Consider the following 15,040-nt stretch of genomic DNA (forward strand, 5'->3'; position numbering starts at 1 on the left):
TATTTAACAGTGACGGAGAGCGCAAATGGGTTTGGGAGCTGAATTGACTGACCTAGCTGTTGACTGTCAGCTAAACTCTGTATATGTACATATGTGCAGATTTAAGCTTACATAAATCCAACTCCACATTATAAATTATTAATTAATAAATTATAAAGTTTGGTACTTGGATATTTAACCAAACTCCGAAAATCTCCTTTGTTCAAAACACCAGGAATCATTATTTTAAGCTTTTAAATACAGTTTAACGAAATAAATTATTGTAATTATTGCAGAAAACAAAATCGAAAGTAAAAATGATGTTTGTTATTATTTTTGCATCCTTCTGGCATTTTTTCACGTTTCAATAAGAGATAAATAAAATCTTTTCAAATTTTTGACGTGCGCTCAGTAATGTTCCGTAATTTGTAATATTTTTCTCCCTTATTTAATGAATTTTCTGCTCTCAAAACTACCCCCTCCTAAAAAAAACGTGGATTTTAACTTTACATTATCGTAATTGTTGTAATTACCAGAGTGTGCTTGTGCCGGTGGGTGCGCGAACGAGATTATTACAGAGGTTTATCATTGTTCAACAATATTAAATCTAAACACTCCTGCTTGCCTCGGACATCTGTTTGAACCCGAGCATAATACAAATTTTAATCATATACTTGACAAAATCATAATTAGCTACGTTTAAAAGCCACACATTCTGTACATGTGAAATTAGTTGCGTTTTTTAATGTGTTTTTATAAAATGTTATACAGTTGGTTTTATTTAAATGGCCTGATTTTTGTCTAAAGATCAAAGTATCTTTGTAGTGGAACGTATTTTTTGATGAAAAAAATTAAAACAACAAACAGTTATCTGACGATTAAAATTTACCCTGAAGAGAATCATTAATATTAGCATAAACTCCCAATTTTTCTGTGAGTCAGGAAATAAATTTTTTGTAAATATCAGTTATAGAATTGAATACAATTAAAAACACTTGATCTCCCTCTTTCTATCCATCACTCTCTCTCCCTCTCTCTCTCTCTCTCTCTCTCTCTCTCTCTCTCTCTCTCTCTCTCTTTCTCTCCGTCTCTCACTCTCTCTCTGTATTTATTTATCTCTACCTCTCTCTCTCTCTCTCTCTCTCTCTCTCTCTCTCTCTCTCTCTCTCTCTTTCTTTCTTTCTTTCTTTCTCTCACTCAAAGAGAGAGAGAGAGCTCTTTCTCTCTCATTTTTCTCTTAGTAACTCATTCTCTCTCTTCTTTTCTTTTTTTTCTTGTTTCTCACTTTATCTCAATCTCTTTCTTTCTCTCTTCTGTTCATTATTTTTTTCCTTCGACCTCTTGTTCTCTCTTTCTCTTTTCCCACAACTCTCACAAAAACTAAATCCTTTTTTTTCTCTTTCTAACTTTATTGTTTCTCACTTTATTCCTCTCAGTCTCTCTCTTTATATTACATTCGTTCTCCTTATTGCTCACCCATTGTCTTTTTATTTCGCTCCCACTATCTCTATACCTTACTCTAGAGACATTACACGAATAAATAAAACTCTCTCTCTCTCTCTCCGCCGCTCTCACTCTCTCCCTCTTTCTTTCTCTCCGTCTCTCACTCTCTCTCTGTATTTATTTATCTCTACCTCTATCTCTCTCTCTCTTTCTCTCTTTTTCTCTCTCTCTCTCTCTCTCTCTCATGCACTCTCTGTCTTTCTTTCTAACTTTCTTTCTCTCCCTCCCAATGTCACTCTCTTGTACTGACTCACTCTCTCACTCTCTCTCTTTCTCTCGTATTTTTCTTTCTCTTACTAACTGACGCACTCTCTCCTCCTCTTCCTTCTTCTTGCTCACTCTTTCTCTTTTTCCTACTTACTTTCACTCCACCTATCTCCCTTTTTCTCTTTCTCACCTTCTGTTTTTTCACTTTATTTCCTCAACCTCTCTCTTTTTATGACATTCGTTCTCCCTGTAGCTCGCTCTTTCTCTTTCTTTTTTCTCTCGTTCCCACTATCACTTTATCTTTCTCTAGAAACCTAACTTTGCGCGAACAAATAAAACTCTCTCTCTCTTTCTCTTTCTCTCTCTGTCTTTCTTTCTAACTTTAATCCTCTTGCTTTCTCTTTTCTTCTCTCCCTCTCCTTTTGTCACTTTCACCCTCACACACACTGTCTCTATATTTATCTATTTTCATTTGGTCGTCCTTTTTTTACTTGTTCTTGCTTTCCTTTCTTTTTCTTTCTCTGTTTCTTTTATTCATTCTTTACTTCTTCTTCTTGCTCACTCTTTCCCTTTCTTCTTCTTTCTTCCTTCCTTTGCTCCCACGCTCTCCGTCTAATTCTATTTATTTGTATCTATTTATGTTTAAAAGTTTAAATACGGTAGTGAGACAAAGGGAGAGATTGAGTGAGTGGCAGAAAAGAAGGGTTTCACGTAGCTTAAGTTGAACGATTTTTGTATCAATAAGAGCTAAAGAAAAGTGTCCAACCATTCTCAAACAAAATGTTCTCAAATCTTCTAGGTGCTTTTGGTTTTCTTTATTTGGAACCTCTGGTAAAGACTGGAAGTAATGACGCCCCCGGAAACATGGGGCTTTGGGACCAGGCGATGGCGATCCGGTGGATAAAGGACAACATAGAGAATTTCGGGGGTGATCCTGAACTCATCACGCTTTTCGGCGAGTCTGCAGGAGGGGGATCGGTAAGTTTGACCAATTCATCATAGCAATTAATAAAAAACTGTAAGCGATATTTTTATTATTCCTGGTTTTGTTTTTAAGGTGTCGATTCACTTGATATCTCCGGTGACGAGAGGGTTGGCGAGGAGGGGCATAATGCAGAGCGGCACGATCAACGCCCCGTGGAGCTTCATGACCGGGGAACGGGCCTTGGAAATAGGAAAAATCCTCGTCGAAGATTGCGGCTGTAACGTCTCTCAGCTGGCTGAGAGCCCGTCTCGTGTGATGGCCTGCCTTCGGGCCGTCGACGCCAAGTCGATATCGGTCCATCAGTGGAATTCCTACTTCAGCATCCTCAACTTCCCCTCGGCACCGACCATCGACGGCAACTTCCTGCCGAAGCACCCTCTCGAGCTACTCGCGGAAGGAGATTTCCCCGAGACAGAAATCATCATCGGAAGCAACTTAGATGAAGGTTAGTGAGTTTTGTATCTCATCGGTGTCCCCCCCCCCCGAAAGACACTTAAACTTCAGGTATTTTATACAACCACGCTGTTGAGAAACAAAAGTATATAGCAGGGGGGGGCCAACGTGCCGCTCGCGAGCCACATGCGGCTCTTCGAAGGATTATTTGTTGCTCTCGATAAATGTACCCGAGTTCCCTTTTCATTTTTGTGCTATTATATTTTTAAAAATTATTATCGTTCCGTATGTGTTTCAAAATGTCTTTTAAATTACTGACAACAAATATGAAAGACTAAGTGCAATGTTGTAACAAATTTCATTTCCGACCAAGTTAAGAACGAACTCATCGAAAACTGCGCGAACGAACATAAACAGTAACGGTATCGTCCGTAATCGACCGACTCCAGACCGATTTTGAATTTACTGATGGAGCTCCGGCAATGCTGGGTAAAAAATCGGTCTTATTGGGCTTTTAAGAGATGATGCTCAAATTCCACAATTCATAACGATTCACTGCATAATTCACCGAGAACATCTCGTTACAAAATATTTAAAATATCCTGATGTTATGAAAACAGTGTTGCACATTGTAAATTACATTCGCACCAACGCAAAAAATCATCGACAATTCAAAAATTTCCTTGAAGAATTAAAGGACGAGAACTTCCAAATGACATTAATTTCTTTTGCATTGTTAGATGGTTATCTAGCTACAATTATTAAATCGTTTTGTAGATTTGTTTGATCCGATAGCTGCATTTCTAAAAGAAAAGGAAATAACCTATTAGAATTAGACGATGACGAGTGGTTACAAGACTTAATGTTTTTGACTGATGTCATGGAACGTTTGCAAACACTGAATTTACAATTGCAGGGGAAAGATAAAATAATACTTGACCTCTCACAGTGTATATTTAGTTTTCAAACTAAATTACAACTTTTTCAAAAGGACATTAAAAATAAAGCATTTTGTCATTTTCCTCGAATTAAAAAAATTTGTTCCAATATTAAACAAGAAAAACTCAACGAGTATATAAAAAAGCTAGAAGGAATATTGACGGAATTCCAAAATAGATTTCAAGACTTGAAATATTTTAAATCGTCTCTTGATTTTTTCTGAATCCATTTGAAATTAACATAATTCAAGGTGAGTTTTCCATTTCCAATATAATTATGACCAAAAAAGCATCTGGATAATTACAATAAATAGAGATGCAAGAAGATCAAGCTCTACAATTAAAATATAAGTCGACGTCGATTACTGAATTTTGCAAATTTGTACCAGAATCGAAGTATCCTGAATTGAAAAAGGCTGCTTGTCGAATTATTTCAATATTCGGAACAACTTATGTGAATCATTTTATTCCACTTTAAAATTCGTGAAATCCAAACACCGTATCAGTATTAACTAACCAGCATCTCAAAGAATTACTGAGAAGTGCTGTCACCAAATTTTAAAGAATTATCAAGAGAAGGAAAATAAATGTGTTTAATTTTTAATATTTAAATTCAATACACATATTTTGTACTTTTATTTATATGTTTTCAATAAATATAATTTCTGTAAAAAAAAATTTAATACCTTTTTTGCATACCTTTTAAATACGTATTTAATTGCGGCTCGCGAAAAATTTCAAATTTTGAAAAATGGCTCGGACTATCAAGGAGCTTGGCCACCCCTGGTGTATAGGAATTATGGAGGAACATTAATTATTGATATACACTAACTATTACTAGATTATTTTTGTCAAATTTTCTGTAATGTATTTGACAGAAGTAACATTATGTGAGAAATTAATAAAGACGAAGTTTGTTTTTGATTCAATGAAAACTATAAACATTGTAAAAACATGATTAGCGCAAAAGTAGAATATATTCCTTATCAAAAAAAGCAAAAACGAGTAAATTAGTCTCAACTGACAAATCCGATCTGGCAATACTATCAAACTTAACCTAGGGTCATAAAATTTTCAAAATGGGCATTTCTTATTGATAAAAAGGGCAGAAGAGCAACAAAAAAAAACATTTCAAAGGTAAAAGGAGAGTGTTATGAAAAAAGGGACTCAAACAGGGAATGTGCTCTGAGGGATTTTCCCCTCCCCCCTCACCGTCACGTCCCGTTCCGCTTCCTATTTTATTTATCGATTGTGTGAAGAGGACCAGGAGAGAATCGGGGATGTGAGAATCACGGGAACAGTTCTCAGATTTAATTTCCCCCGAAAAGTCCGACGGCGAAAGTTCAAAGCTGAGGTCAGAGTTCAACCTCCACTAAGGATTTGCATCCGGCTAAACAGGCACTTCAGGCTCTTCATTTATTTTATCTACCTTTTTTCTCTTAACATTGCACACATTTCCCCCACTCAGAATTGTTTGATTGTACGACTTTTTGAAGTTTAAAATTCAAAGAATTATGAATATGTAAAATCCGTGCCAAAGCAAATAAGTAAAACACAACGGTTTAACGATAGAAATTATTTTCTTTAGATAAATATTTCGCCCTTTTCCGTAGACAATCCTCCTTAAATATTGAAACGCACACAATAAACGTCTATAGACAAAGTAAAAGTCAAAAACAAATACATCCTATTTAAGGGAAAAAATGTATAACGTCTTTCTGGATTTCAGCAAAGCGGAAAAGTTTTAACGTACATCCAGAATAACCCAAGTGACACTTATTACCGACCTGTTGTACTTGACATGGCGGACCTTCTCATTTGAATTCAAGTAGGTAGTCTCTTGGGAGACACTTAGCAAAAAAACCATTGCTGATCAAAAAGCCATGGACAGTTAAAATCTTTTATAACTTGGTGCTTAAATAAACTTAAATGAAAATTATTATATAATGATGTCGTAATTTTTTTTTTTTTTTTTTTTTTTTTTGGGGGGGGGGGTAAATTCATTTAAAATAAATCATATTATTATATATTTTGATTAAGTTATTATAAAGTGTATAACCGAAATTTTTAATTATTTTAGTCAAAAACAAAATTACAATTAAATCTTTAAGTAGTGAGCGAGTTTAAAATTTTAAGGCGACCTCCTCCTCCTCCCGCGTATAAAACCTTATAATACAAATTAAGCATAAATTTAATTATTCACATGGACGGGTTTCAACACCAATCCTCTTAATACGAAATTGCCCCTCCCTCCACTTCAGCTTTAGATCAATGCGGATAAATTATTACTGCCTGGAATAACTTAACTTTGCGGTAAAGTCGGTTTTCGGCCGGCTTCGAGGCCGGTTATCACTCACGGACTTCAAATCCTCGTGTGTTTAGCAAAATAACGAAGAGAAATGTACGCGTTGTTTTTAAAATAGGAAATGTAATTTTTTATAAAGTAATGTTGTTAAATATAAACAACAGGAGGCGATACGATTTCAGATTTTAATTAAACTCTTTTTGGAAATAATAAGTCTACCAGGAAATTAAAGTCAAGCTTACAAAAAATAATCAAAAGTATAATCTAAAATAAAATTAACAAGATATATGATAAAAATAAAACACTAGAACGTTAAAAGTTCATCTTTAGAAACAACAGATTGACAACAGCAATAAAGATCTTTTTCTAAGTATAAAAAGCGTCTGTGGAGAAACCACAATCAGCTGGAATTGAGTTTCCCAAAAAGACGAGATAGCTAAGCGAGTAATGCCTCGCACCAATCACCAAAATGTTAGAACCCCTCCCAAAAGACCTCGAGAATTTCGCAGGGCAAGACTTGAAATCTCCGGAGAGGAGATCTGAGAATTTTCCATATGAAGGTAAGACTGGCAACACATCAACATAGCCAAAATAATTAGGTGTGCCGAATCTAAAAGACAAGTGTCTAGTAGCCCTAGGCTGGAAAAATTCAACTCAGTCTTAAGATATAAATTCCAGATAATACAAACATATTCAAGATGAGTGCGGATCAATGATTAATAACACGGTGCTTCCCAAACTGTGGTCCGCGAACCCTCAAAGGTTCTCTCTTTATGTTTCTCTTTAACTTCGAGAAAAATTAATAAATACACAAATGAACATAGAACGAATAATTTTTTTTTTAATTTGTAGTACATTACAACTACCTTAAAGTAGGTAACAAGTAACAGTGAGCAAGGTAATACATAGAAAATTAAAACCAAGAGTGGAGAAAACACCCATTGGTACTCCAATGTTACTAAAATATTGTCTGCTTAATTGATTCGTGTGTTATCACTTTCACGGTTATCACCATCACTTCCTAGGAGATCTTGCGGCCATTGTCTCTTCAGTCCGCGGGGAGGATTTGAGAGGATTCGTCGGGATGGGAGATTTCTGATGTGCTGATTTACGTTAGTTGGAAGGTTTTTTATGAAAATTTACGGTAATGGAAACGTATTTCATCTTGTACGAAAGGGATGTGTAGTTAGGTTCGATACATAAAATGGAGCATCTAATTTTTTTCGTAGTATTAAAAACTGTGCAGTTTAAATGCGGTGGATGTTGGAATGTTTGGCTGAACCCCACACTTCCAGTCCGTAAGTCCAAATCGGCTTAATTATGGTGTTGTAAAGCAGCCTTTTATTTTTGAGAGGTAAATTAGAACGTTTGTCAAGAAATCGTGCAAGAACTCTATATCGTGTGATTATTCGGAAATCGTGAGATGCGGTCTGGTGTGATGTAGGTTTCAGAAAAACATTTTCTTTATCGTGCCAATGTTTCGATCTTTATTGAGATCATCTTCAGGGCCTAGGATTTACAAACATTGTTTACATTTAACAAATACATTTAGGATGTGGAAAAAAGTAAATTTATACAATGCAAAAGATATTTTTTATATTCAATCAAAGTATTACTACTCTGTGATGGTAGTAAACAGCTCCGTAACAGTACTGTCCCATCGCAAGGGAGGAGGAAATAATGTCTACCACGCGGTGACACTGCTGGACAGTTGAGTGACGGTTGTGAAAACCAAATTGATGGTCTGGGATTACGTTTTGAGAATTTAGAACCGGAAGAATTATTTTCAATAGGAGTTTTTCTAAAATTTTACCCAAAGTAGGTAGTAGAAGTAGTACAATGTTTTGGCTTTTTTGGCTTAGGGAACATTCGAATATAAGAGTGCTTCCAGGGCATTTCTGGGAAGAAGTTGGAGAATTTTTGGGGCAATAAGATCAAAACCTGGAGTTTTCATCAAAATGGCTGTCTCGTGGGAAAGCACTTTCACGATTACAGGAGTTACTGAAGTCTTATCTCAGTTGATAGACCACAATGTCAAATTAGCCAACGATTTCAGTCATGAGAAACGGCAATGTATTCTGTTGTATTTATCAGATATTTTCAGTAAAATGAATGAGATGAGTCTTTCTTTTCAAGGGAAGAGTATCACAACTTTCGATGCTAATGTCAAAGTTCACCCCTTCGAAAGAAAAGGGATGAATCTCATGAGAAGGAAGAAATGGAGTGTTTTCTTATATTAAAGAGATTTTTTTTAGAAGAAAACAAACTGGAACTTGCGAACGTTGATTGATTAAATATGTGAACACTGTCGAAGTTGAGAGAATTAAACTGTTCATTGAGCACTACTTCCAAACAGCACGAGATACAATGCTGCAAGACTCAGAATGGATGGTCAAACCGTTTACAACGAAAAAGCCAACCAATCTATCTTCAAGTGAATACGAATGTTTGATGGACATTACTTCAGACTCCACCTAAAATCTACTTTCGAGTCCGAAACTTACTCCATTTTTGACTCCGTGTGGAAAACAAAAAAATTTCAACTGCCCATTGAAAAAGCACAAACTTTCATTTGCCACAACTTACTTAAGCGAATCCGGATTTTCTATATCTATACACCCACCAAAACTACATACCGTAGCTCTCTAGATGCTGAACCCGACATCCATCTCCAGCTGTCAAAAATTAAACCCAACATATCCAAATTTTGTAAGCTAAAACAACACTCTTCCCATAAATTCATTGTTTATTAAAGTTCAAATTATTACTTTTGCATTTGGTGCGAGTTGACTCACGTTTTGATTTTGTTCTGTTCAATTTGATTTTTTGTGTTCTGCGTTTAAATAAAGTTAAGTATGTCAATCTAAAGTTTGTTTTCACAGTGACATCCCTCTCGATCTACTAATTAAAAATGGACTGGCTAATATATAAAGCTTTAATGCACTAGATATAATATAAGTATGTTATGTAGGGGTGTCCGTGGCCGCAACGGTTTAGGCGTTGACACGGCGCTCATCACTGTTAGGTAAAGGTCCCGGGTTCGAATCCAGCTGCCCGGCATTCGACATACTTACAAATCTTATGATTCTTCCTTCTTGAAGGTGGGAAAATAGGTCATCTCAAAAAACCACAACCAGTTTATCCCCAACGTTTCGGATTTATTTTAATCCTTCCTCAGGTGAGTTAACGCCTATACAGAGAACAAATATTTTTTACATTTTTATATCAACATGGTTATCTTGTTTCTTCACTACTTACAATGGTTAAAAAAGTTGTCGTCAGTCATTAATATTTTATAACAATTTATTTTAAAAAAAGAGCCAGTGTGGTACTTATTCAGACTAGAAACAAACGTTTTAATATTTTGAACCTGACTAGACACTTATCACATCTCATGTGACGTTCGACCTCTTATCAACATCTTATCACAGACCAACGAATCAACATTAAAAAGACCACTCAACAGTTAAAATTACATTTTTCTTATAAATCTATTTTTAAACAATAAATTTTATTTATTTTATTAACAATATTTTAACTATCTCAGATTTTAAGTTTCCTCCAGAGTTTAAAAATGACTAGATTATTTTTATATATTGTTTAACAAATTAAAATAGCAATCACATCATATCACAGTTTTTTTGTTTCCTATGCCACTTTCCCTTACATGCAAGGGTTATCGGAACAGTTGAGAAGTGAAAAAATATTTTTTCTGTGTACAGGCGTTAACTCACCTGAGGAAGAATTAAAATAAATCCGAAACGTATGGATAAAATCTGGTTGTGGTTTTTTGAGATGACCTATTATCCCACCTTCAAGAAGGAGAATCATAAGATTAACTGTTGAGGTCGAAATATAAGAAAACATCGGTACTTACAAATGTTGTTGTTTTTTTCGAAAACACCGGCACCCGAAGGTTTATACGACCTCTGCTGTTCCTAACCCTCGTTATAAACAAAAGAAAAAGCATGTAATTGTAAATATTTGAATACGTGGGGTCCTCCTGGATTTTGTTCTGTGAAATGGGTCCGCTGGCTAAAAAATTTGGGAAGCCCTGATATAACATTTTAATAGCAAAGATAAACGAATTCTGAAGACGTTTGACAAAACCGAGATTATTTAAAGCCTTACTTTTAATCTTGGAACTGTGATCATTTACTAATAAAAATGATACTTAAGTCATTTATTTCATCTACTTCTTACAGAGGAAGACCACCTACGTGATACTCCAAAAAATCACAATCCATAGATAGAAGCAGCATTGAATTTCATACATTTGTATTTTGATTTATTTTCATCACAAGACCATGCGAAGAAAACATTTACATCTAATTGAAGCAACTCGCAATCCGCAATGGAAGAAATATTGGAAAATAATTGTAGGTCGTCAGCGAAAAGAAAGTACGAAGAAAAACGAAAATTGACAAAACGTCTTTGAAAAATGTATTAAATAAGTGTATACTACAGACTATAGGACAATTGACAGGAACGAGAAGAAGGGGTTAAATGCTAAGAAAATTAATTGTCACGCCGATGAAATTGCAAGTGTTCTATAAACGGAGTTGTCCCCTAAATAGCGAAATCCCTTTTCGGAGGTTCCACTGTATTAATTTACCCCCTCTTAATAATTTTGTTTATTCGTTTAATTAATTTTGAACTGATTTTAATTTTTTGAACACGGTATTGGATTAAATTAAAGGTCAGGTTCAAAATATTAAAACGTTTGTTTCTAGTCTGAATAAGTACCACACTGGCTCTTTTTTTAAAATAAATTGTTATAAAATATTAATGACTGACGACCACTTTTTTAACCATTGCGTTAACTCACTTGAGGAAGGATTCAAATAAATCCGAAACGTTGTGGATAAAAACTGGTTGTGGTTTTTTTGAGATGACCTATTATCCCACCTTCAAGAAGAAAGAATCATAAGATTAAATTAAAAACACATAATTTCTAAAACAGACATGCCAGAAAATGTACCTCAAGATTTTAACGGCGCTAAAGAGCAACACTTCCGCACAGCACACCGTCGTGCGGGTTTAGTCTATATGAAAAACAGTGGGGCGTTGAATTGAGAGATTTTGTTTGCGAGGAGTTGAACTCAAAGTTTGATCGTTGCCGACGTTTCGGCCTGTAAAACGCACTGAAGATGTCCGAATGCCAAAACCTGTCAGACAGGGATACCAAAATATGGGTAACGACCAAATTGAGACGTTAATTCTTATTTAATTTTATCTTGTTTTATTTAATTATATCTTATTCTTACTCAATAATAGTCTCGTGGATTAGGGTTCTAGTCAGAAAAACAAATAGTTCTATTTTACCAACGCCGAGATTTCGACGATATAGTTTGTCTTCTTCAGGGACTACAGAAAACAATCTTAATTTTACATTCAGATAGACATATCACAGATTTTTGACAGCTTACAGGTACGAAGTCAGAATTTAAAAACGTTTTCATACATTAAATAACAAAAACCTCCATCTTCGCTACTTTAACTATATACATATGTATTGTAATCCCCGGTCTGGTTTGTCCAGACCAAAAAAAAATTTTGTACGGGCGCCAGATAGTCTTTTAACTATCAAGGGGGGGAACAAATGTTGGCGGCCAGGAGATAGCTCCGCGTGAGACGGGAGGGTTCGCAATGGACCTGACTATTTGTTAAGTAAAGAAATTAAAGAAACCACAAAGAAATAAAAGTGTGATGGTTAACTAAATATATTTACACATAACGAAATGAAATTAAGGTACTTATCCTAACTAAACTAAGACTATATGCATAACATTTAGGCCTTTAACATACAATTAAATGTCTGAGTGAGCACTCAACTTTATCTTCTCCGAGACAGACACGAGACGGTATCCGATGACGAGAAAGGAAACGATAGTCCGGTAGATGAAAAATCTTCGAACACGCTCGTAGGACGACTCGTGGAATCCTGACGTGCTGATGTGGCTTCCTCTCCGCCCGCACCAGTTCCGGCCAAAGTTCAAAGCGTCCAAGCCAACAACATCCACACCAACTCCGGGCCACGACTTAATTACCCGGTTACAGTATATATATATATATATATATATATATATATATATATATACTTAACTTTAATAATAAATAAATACTAAAATACATTTGACAGGTACATATGTATAAATATCACGTGAATAATGACTAGAACATAATTATGGTTTATTCTTTGTGAGAGGAAACTTCCACAACGGATTCAACTCTTTTTCTCTTAAATACTAATGTTCCATCACAGCCTGTTTTTATTCAATCCATATATAACATAAATAACTTTGTTCAGATTTTAGGAGGAGGGCTTCTCTTGTTTCAAAATCCCACTATAAATTACACTTTTAGATCATTCAAGACTGTTTTTAGATTATATGACTTGTTATCTTGATGAATGTACACAATTTCGTGTGGTGTTTAGTGACCGTCAATTAATGATTATTTAGAGATCGTGAGATGCGGTCTGGTGTGATGTAGGTTTTAGTAAAAACATTTTTTTTATCGTGCCAACGTTTCGATTTCTACTCACAGAAAAATGTCTTTCTATCCCTACTTCCTTCCCCACTCTTTCAAAATCCGACGTAAACTTAAAACATAACTCACTGGCACTTTCAACACACACACAGTAATGACACATCTACACAGAAAACATTTCTACATAGTCAACAATTTGTCTTTCCTTTCCCTAATTATCCTCGTCTATATAATCCTGAAAGGATAATCAGCCGAACCGTTACCCGTTTTTTTCCATTGTCGGGTCCTTTCACCTCGAAAAAGTCGACTCCTCATATAAAAATGTCTTTCTATCCCGTATACATTCGTAAAACATCAATATCTTACTGGCACTCTCAACACGACACACAATAATGACACATCTACACAGAAAACAAACACTTTGAGTGAATACAAATACTTTAATTGAGTCTAAAAGTTCTATCATTGCACAAATTCATTTTTTCACATGTTATATGTATTGGGTTGTCCGGAAAATAATGCAGGATTTTGGTATTAAACAAAAAAAAAGAAACTAGTTACTTTAAAGCAATGTTCTTTAATCAAAATAATNTAAAATCCTGCATTATTTTCCGGACAACCCAATATTTGTATAAATTAAACAATGTTAGTAAACCCCAGGCGCTGTAGATGATCTCAATAAAGTTCGAAACGTTGGCTCGATAAAGAAAATATTTTTCTAAGCCTACGCCACACCAGACCGCAACTCAAGATCTCCAAATAACTAGTACGTAATTTCTTTTAACACCCTACGACCTGTGTTATGCTCCGTAATCATAATCTGAACTTTGTCAAAATCGAAGTTGTGATTACAATTATGGTTGTTTCGATAATGAAGTTTTTGGTCTTTCAACATCATTACAGTAATACGACACTGCCTAATACGCGATGAGAGAAACTGCTCGCTTTGACAAAATAAACATTTTATACAATACACAACATTAGGGTTTTTTAGTAGAGGTTCTTTACATTTCAGTTTAGTATAGAAATTTTTTCCTGCCTTGTTTTTAAATTTAAATACATTTGGTAGGATCAGGGATATGGTCCAATTCTAGTGTTGAAACTAAGCCAAACTTTCGATGTTTTATTTTACCTTCCTCAGGGCTCGGCATATATACATATACTTATAATATTTTATGGTTGCTCAACTATGAAATTGAAGTGAATCTATGTAAGTGATGCCCCGATCGTACCATATATATTGTTAAATTTAAATACTACTTTTCTATTAATGATTTTTGTTTCAAGTAATCGTTTTAATTTGTTTGATGTTTTTGCTATATATGTTTTAGGCTGATAAAATCTTTCTCCCTCTGATGGGGATTGTTTTCTAGTTACACTCATTCCGCTGTTTATTAATGACATTGGATTAATTGTCCGTTAACATAGATTGCATTTTCATTTTGTTTTCCTTATTGGAAACAAATATCACTATGATGATCTGTCAGATTGTACTCAATATTAATTTTCATTTCGAATGTATGAGCAGATGAATAATGTAACACTATCAGAACTGGTTGGTTCCATATATCAATTGGTTAAAAAAAATTTCCCTTCACTAATCACAAGCAAGTCCAGAAAATTATTTAAAAGAAATTTGGTTGTTTAATCAATAATATCTTTGAAACAAATTAGTTGAAATGTAAATAAAAATAAAGTACTTTTTTCATTGCTTTCTTCGATGCGAGTTTTGTCAGTCTTAAAGTAAATCTTTTCGAAAGAAAAAAATCTTAACATATCTTTGTTTTACAATATTGACTGAATACGAACAATTCAAATTTACAAGGCAAGTTACTATATGTAATTTTTTTTTCAAAATTTAACATAGTCCGTAACAAACTGTGTCAGATGGCATCGGTTTCGGGTTATAGTATTGTGCAACTTTTTTTTGTCAAAATAAACACCATTGACAAGTAGAGTGGAGTCGTGCAGTATCGACCGGCCGACCGTTCCCGCCAGTCAATGTAGCCAAGGAGGGAACTGGTAATGTCGGGATTGACCGGATGAATGCGCAATTAGAAAAGCATGAAAGGTCAGGGAATTGGGTTTGTCCTTCCTCCTCGATCCAATCGTCCCGTTTATTTACATTTCTCCCCCTTTCACCATCCCCTGACAAGTCGGAAATGTATTCATCCTCGGTAAATTGATAAACAATGGCTCGAGGCGAAATCAATTTTTTGGCCAAAAGAAAAGTGTATT

The 15,040-nt window shown here is 34.9% G+C and overlaps 1 protein-coding gene across 5 annotated transcripts in view; it reads left to right on the forward strand.

Moving 5' to 3' along the window:
• The window catches only part of LOC106664272 (acetylcholinesterase-like), a 138,895-nt gene that overhangs the window by 106,620 nt on the left and 17,235 nt on the right, over window positions 1-15,040 (forward strand). For all 5 annotated transcript variants that reach the window (XM_024226512.1, XM_014389844.2, XM_014389845.2 and 2 more), the window contains 2 exon segments: window positions 2,489-2,667; window positions 2,747-3,119. In XM_024226512.1, the coding sequence (XP_024082280.1) occupies window positions 2,489-2,667; window positions 2,747-3,119 (552 nt within the window).

Source organism: Cimex lectularius, unplaced genomic scaffold, assembly GCF_000648675.2.
Source record: "Cimex lectularius strain Harlan isolate CLEC.00 unplaced genomic scaffold, Clec_2.1 scaffold50, whole genome shotgun sequence".
NCBI lineage: Eukaryota > Metazoa > Arthropoda > Insecta > Hemiptera > Cimicidae > Cimex > Cimex lectularius.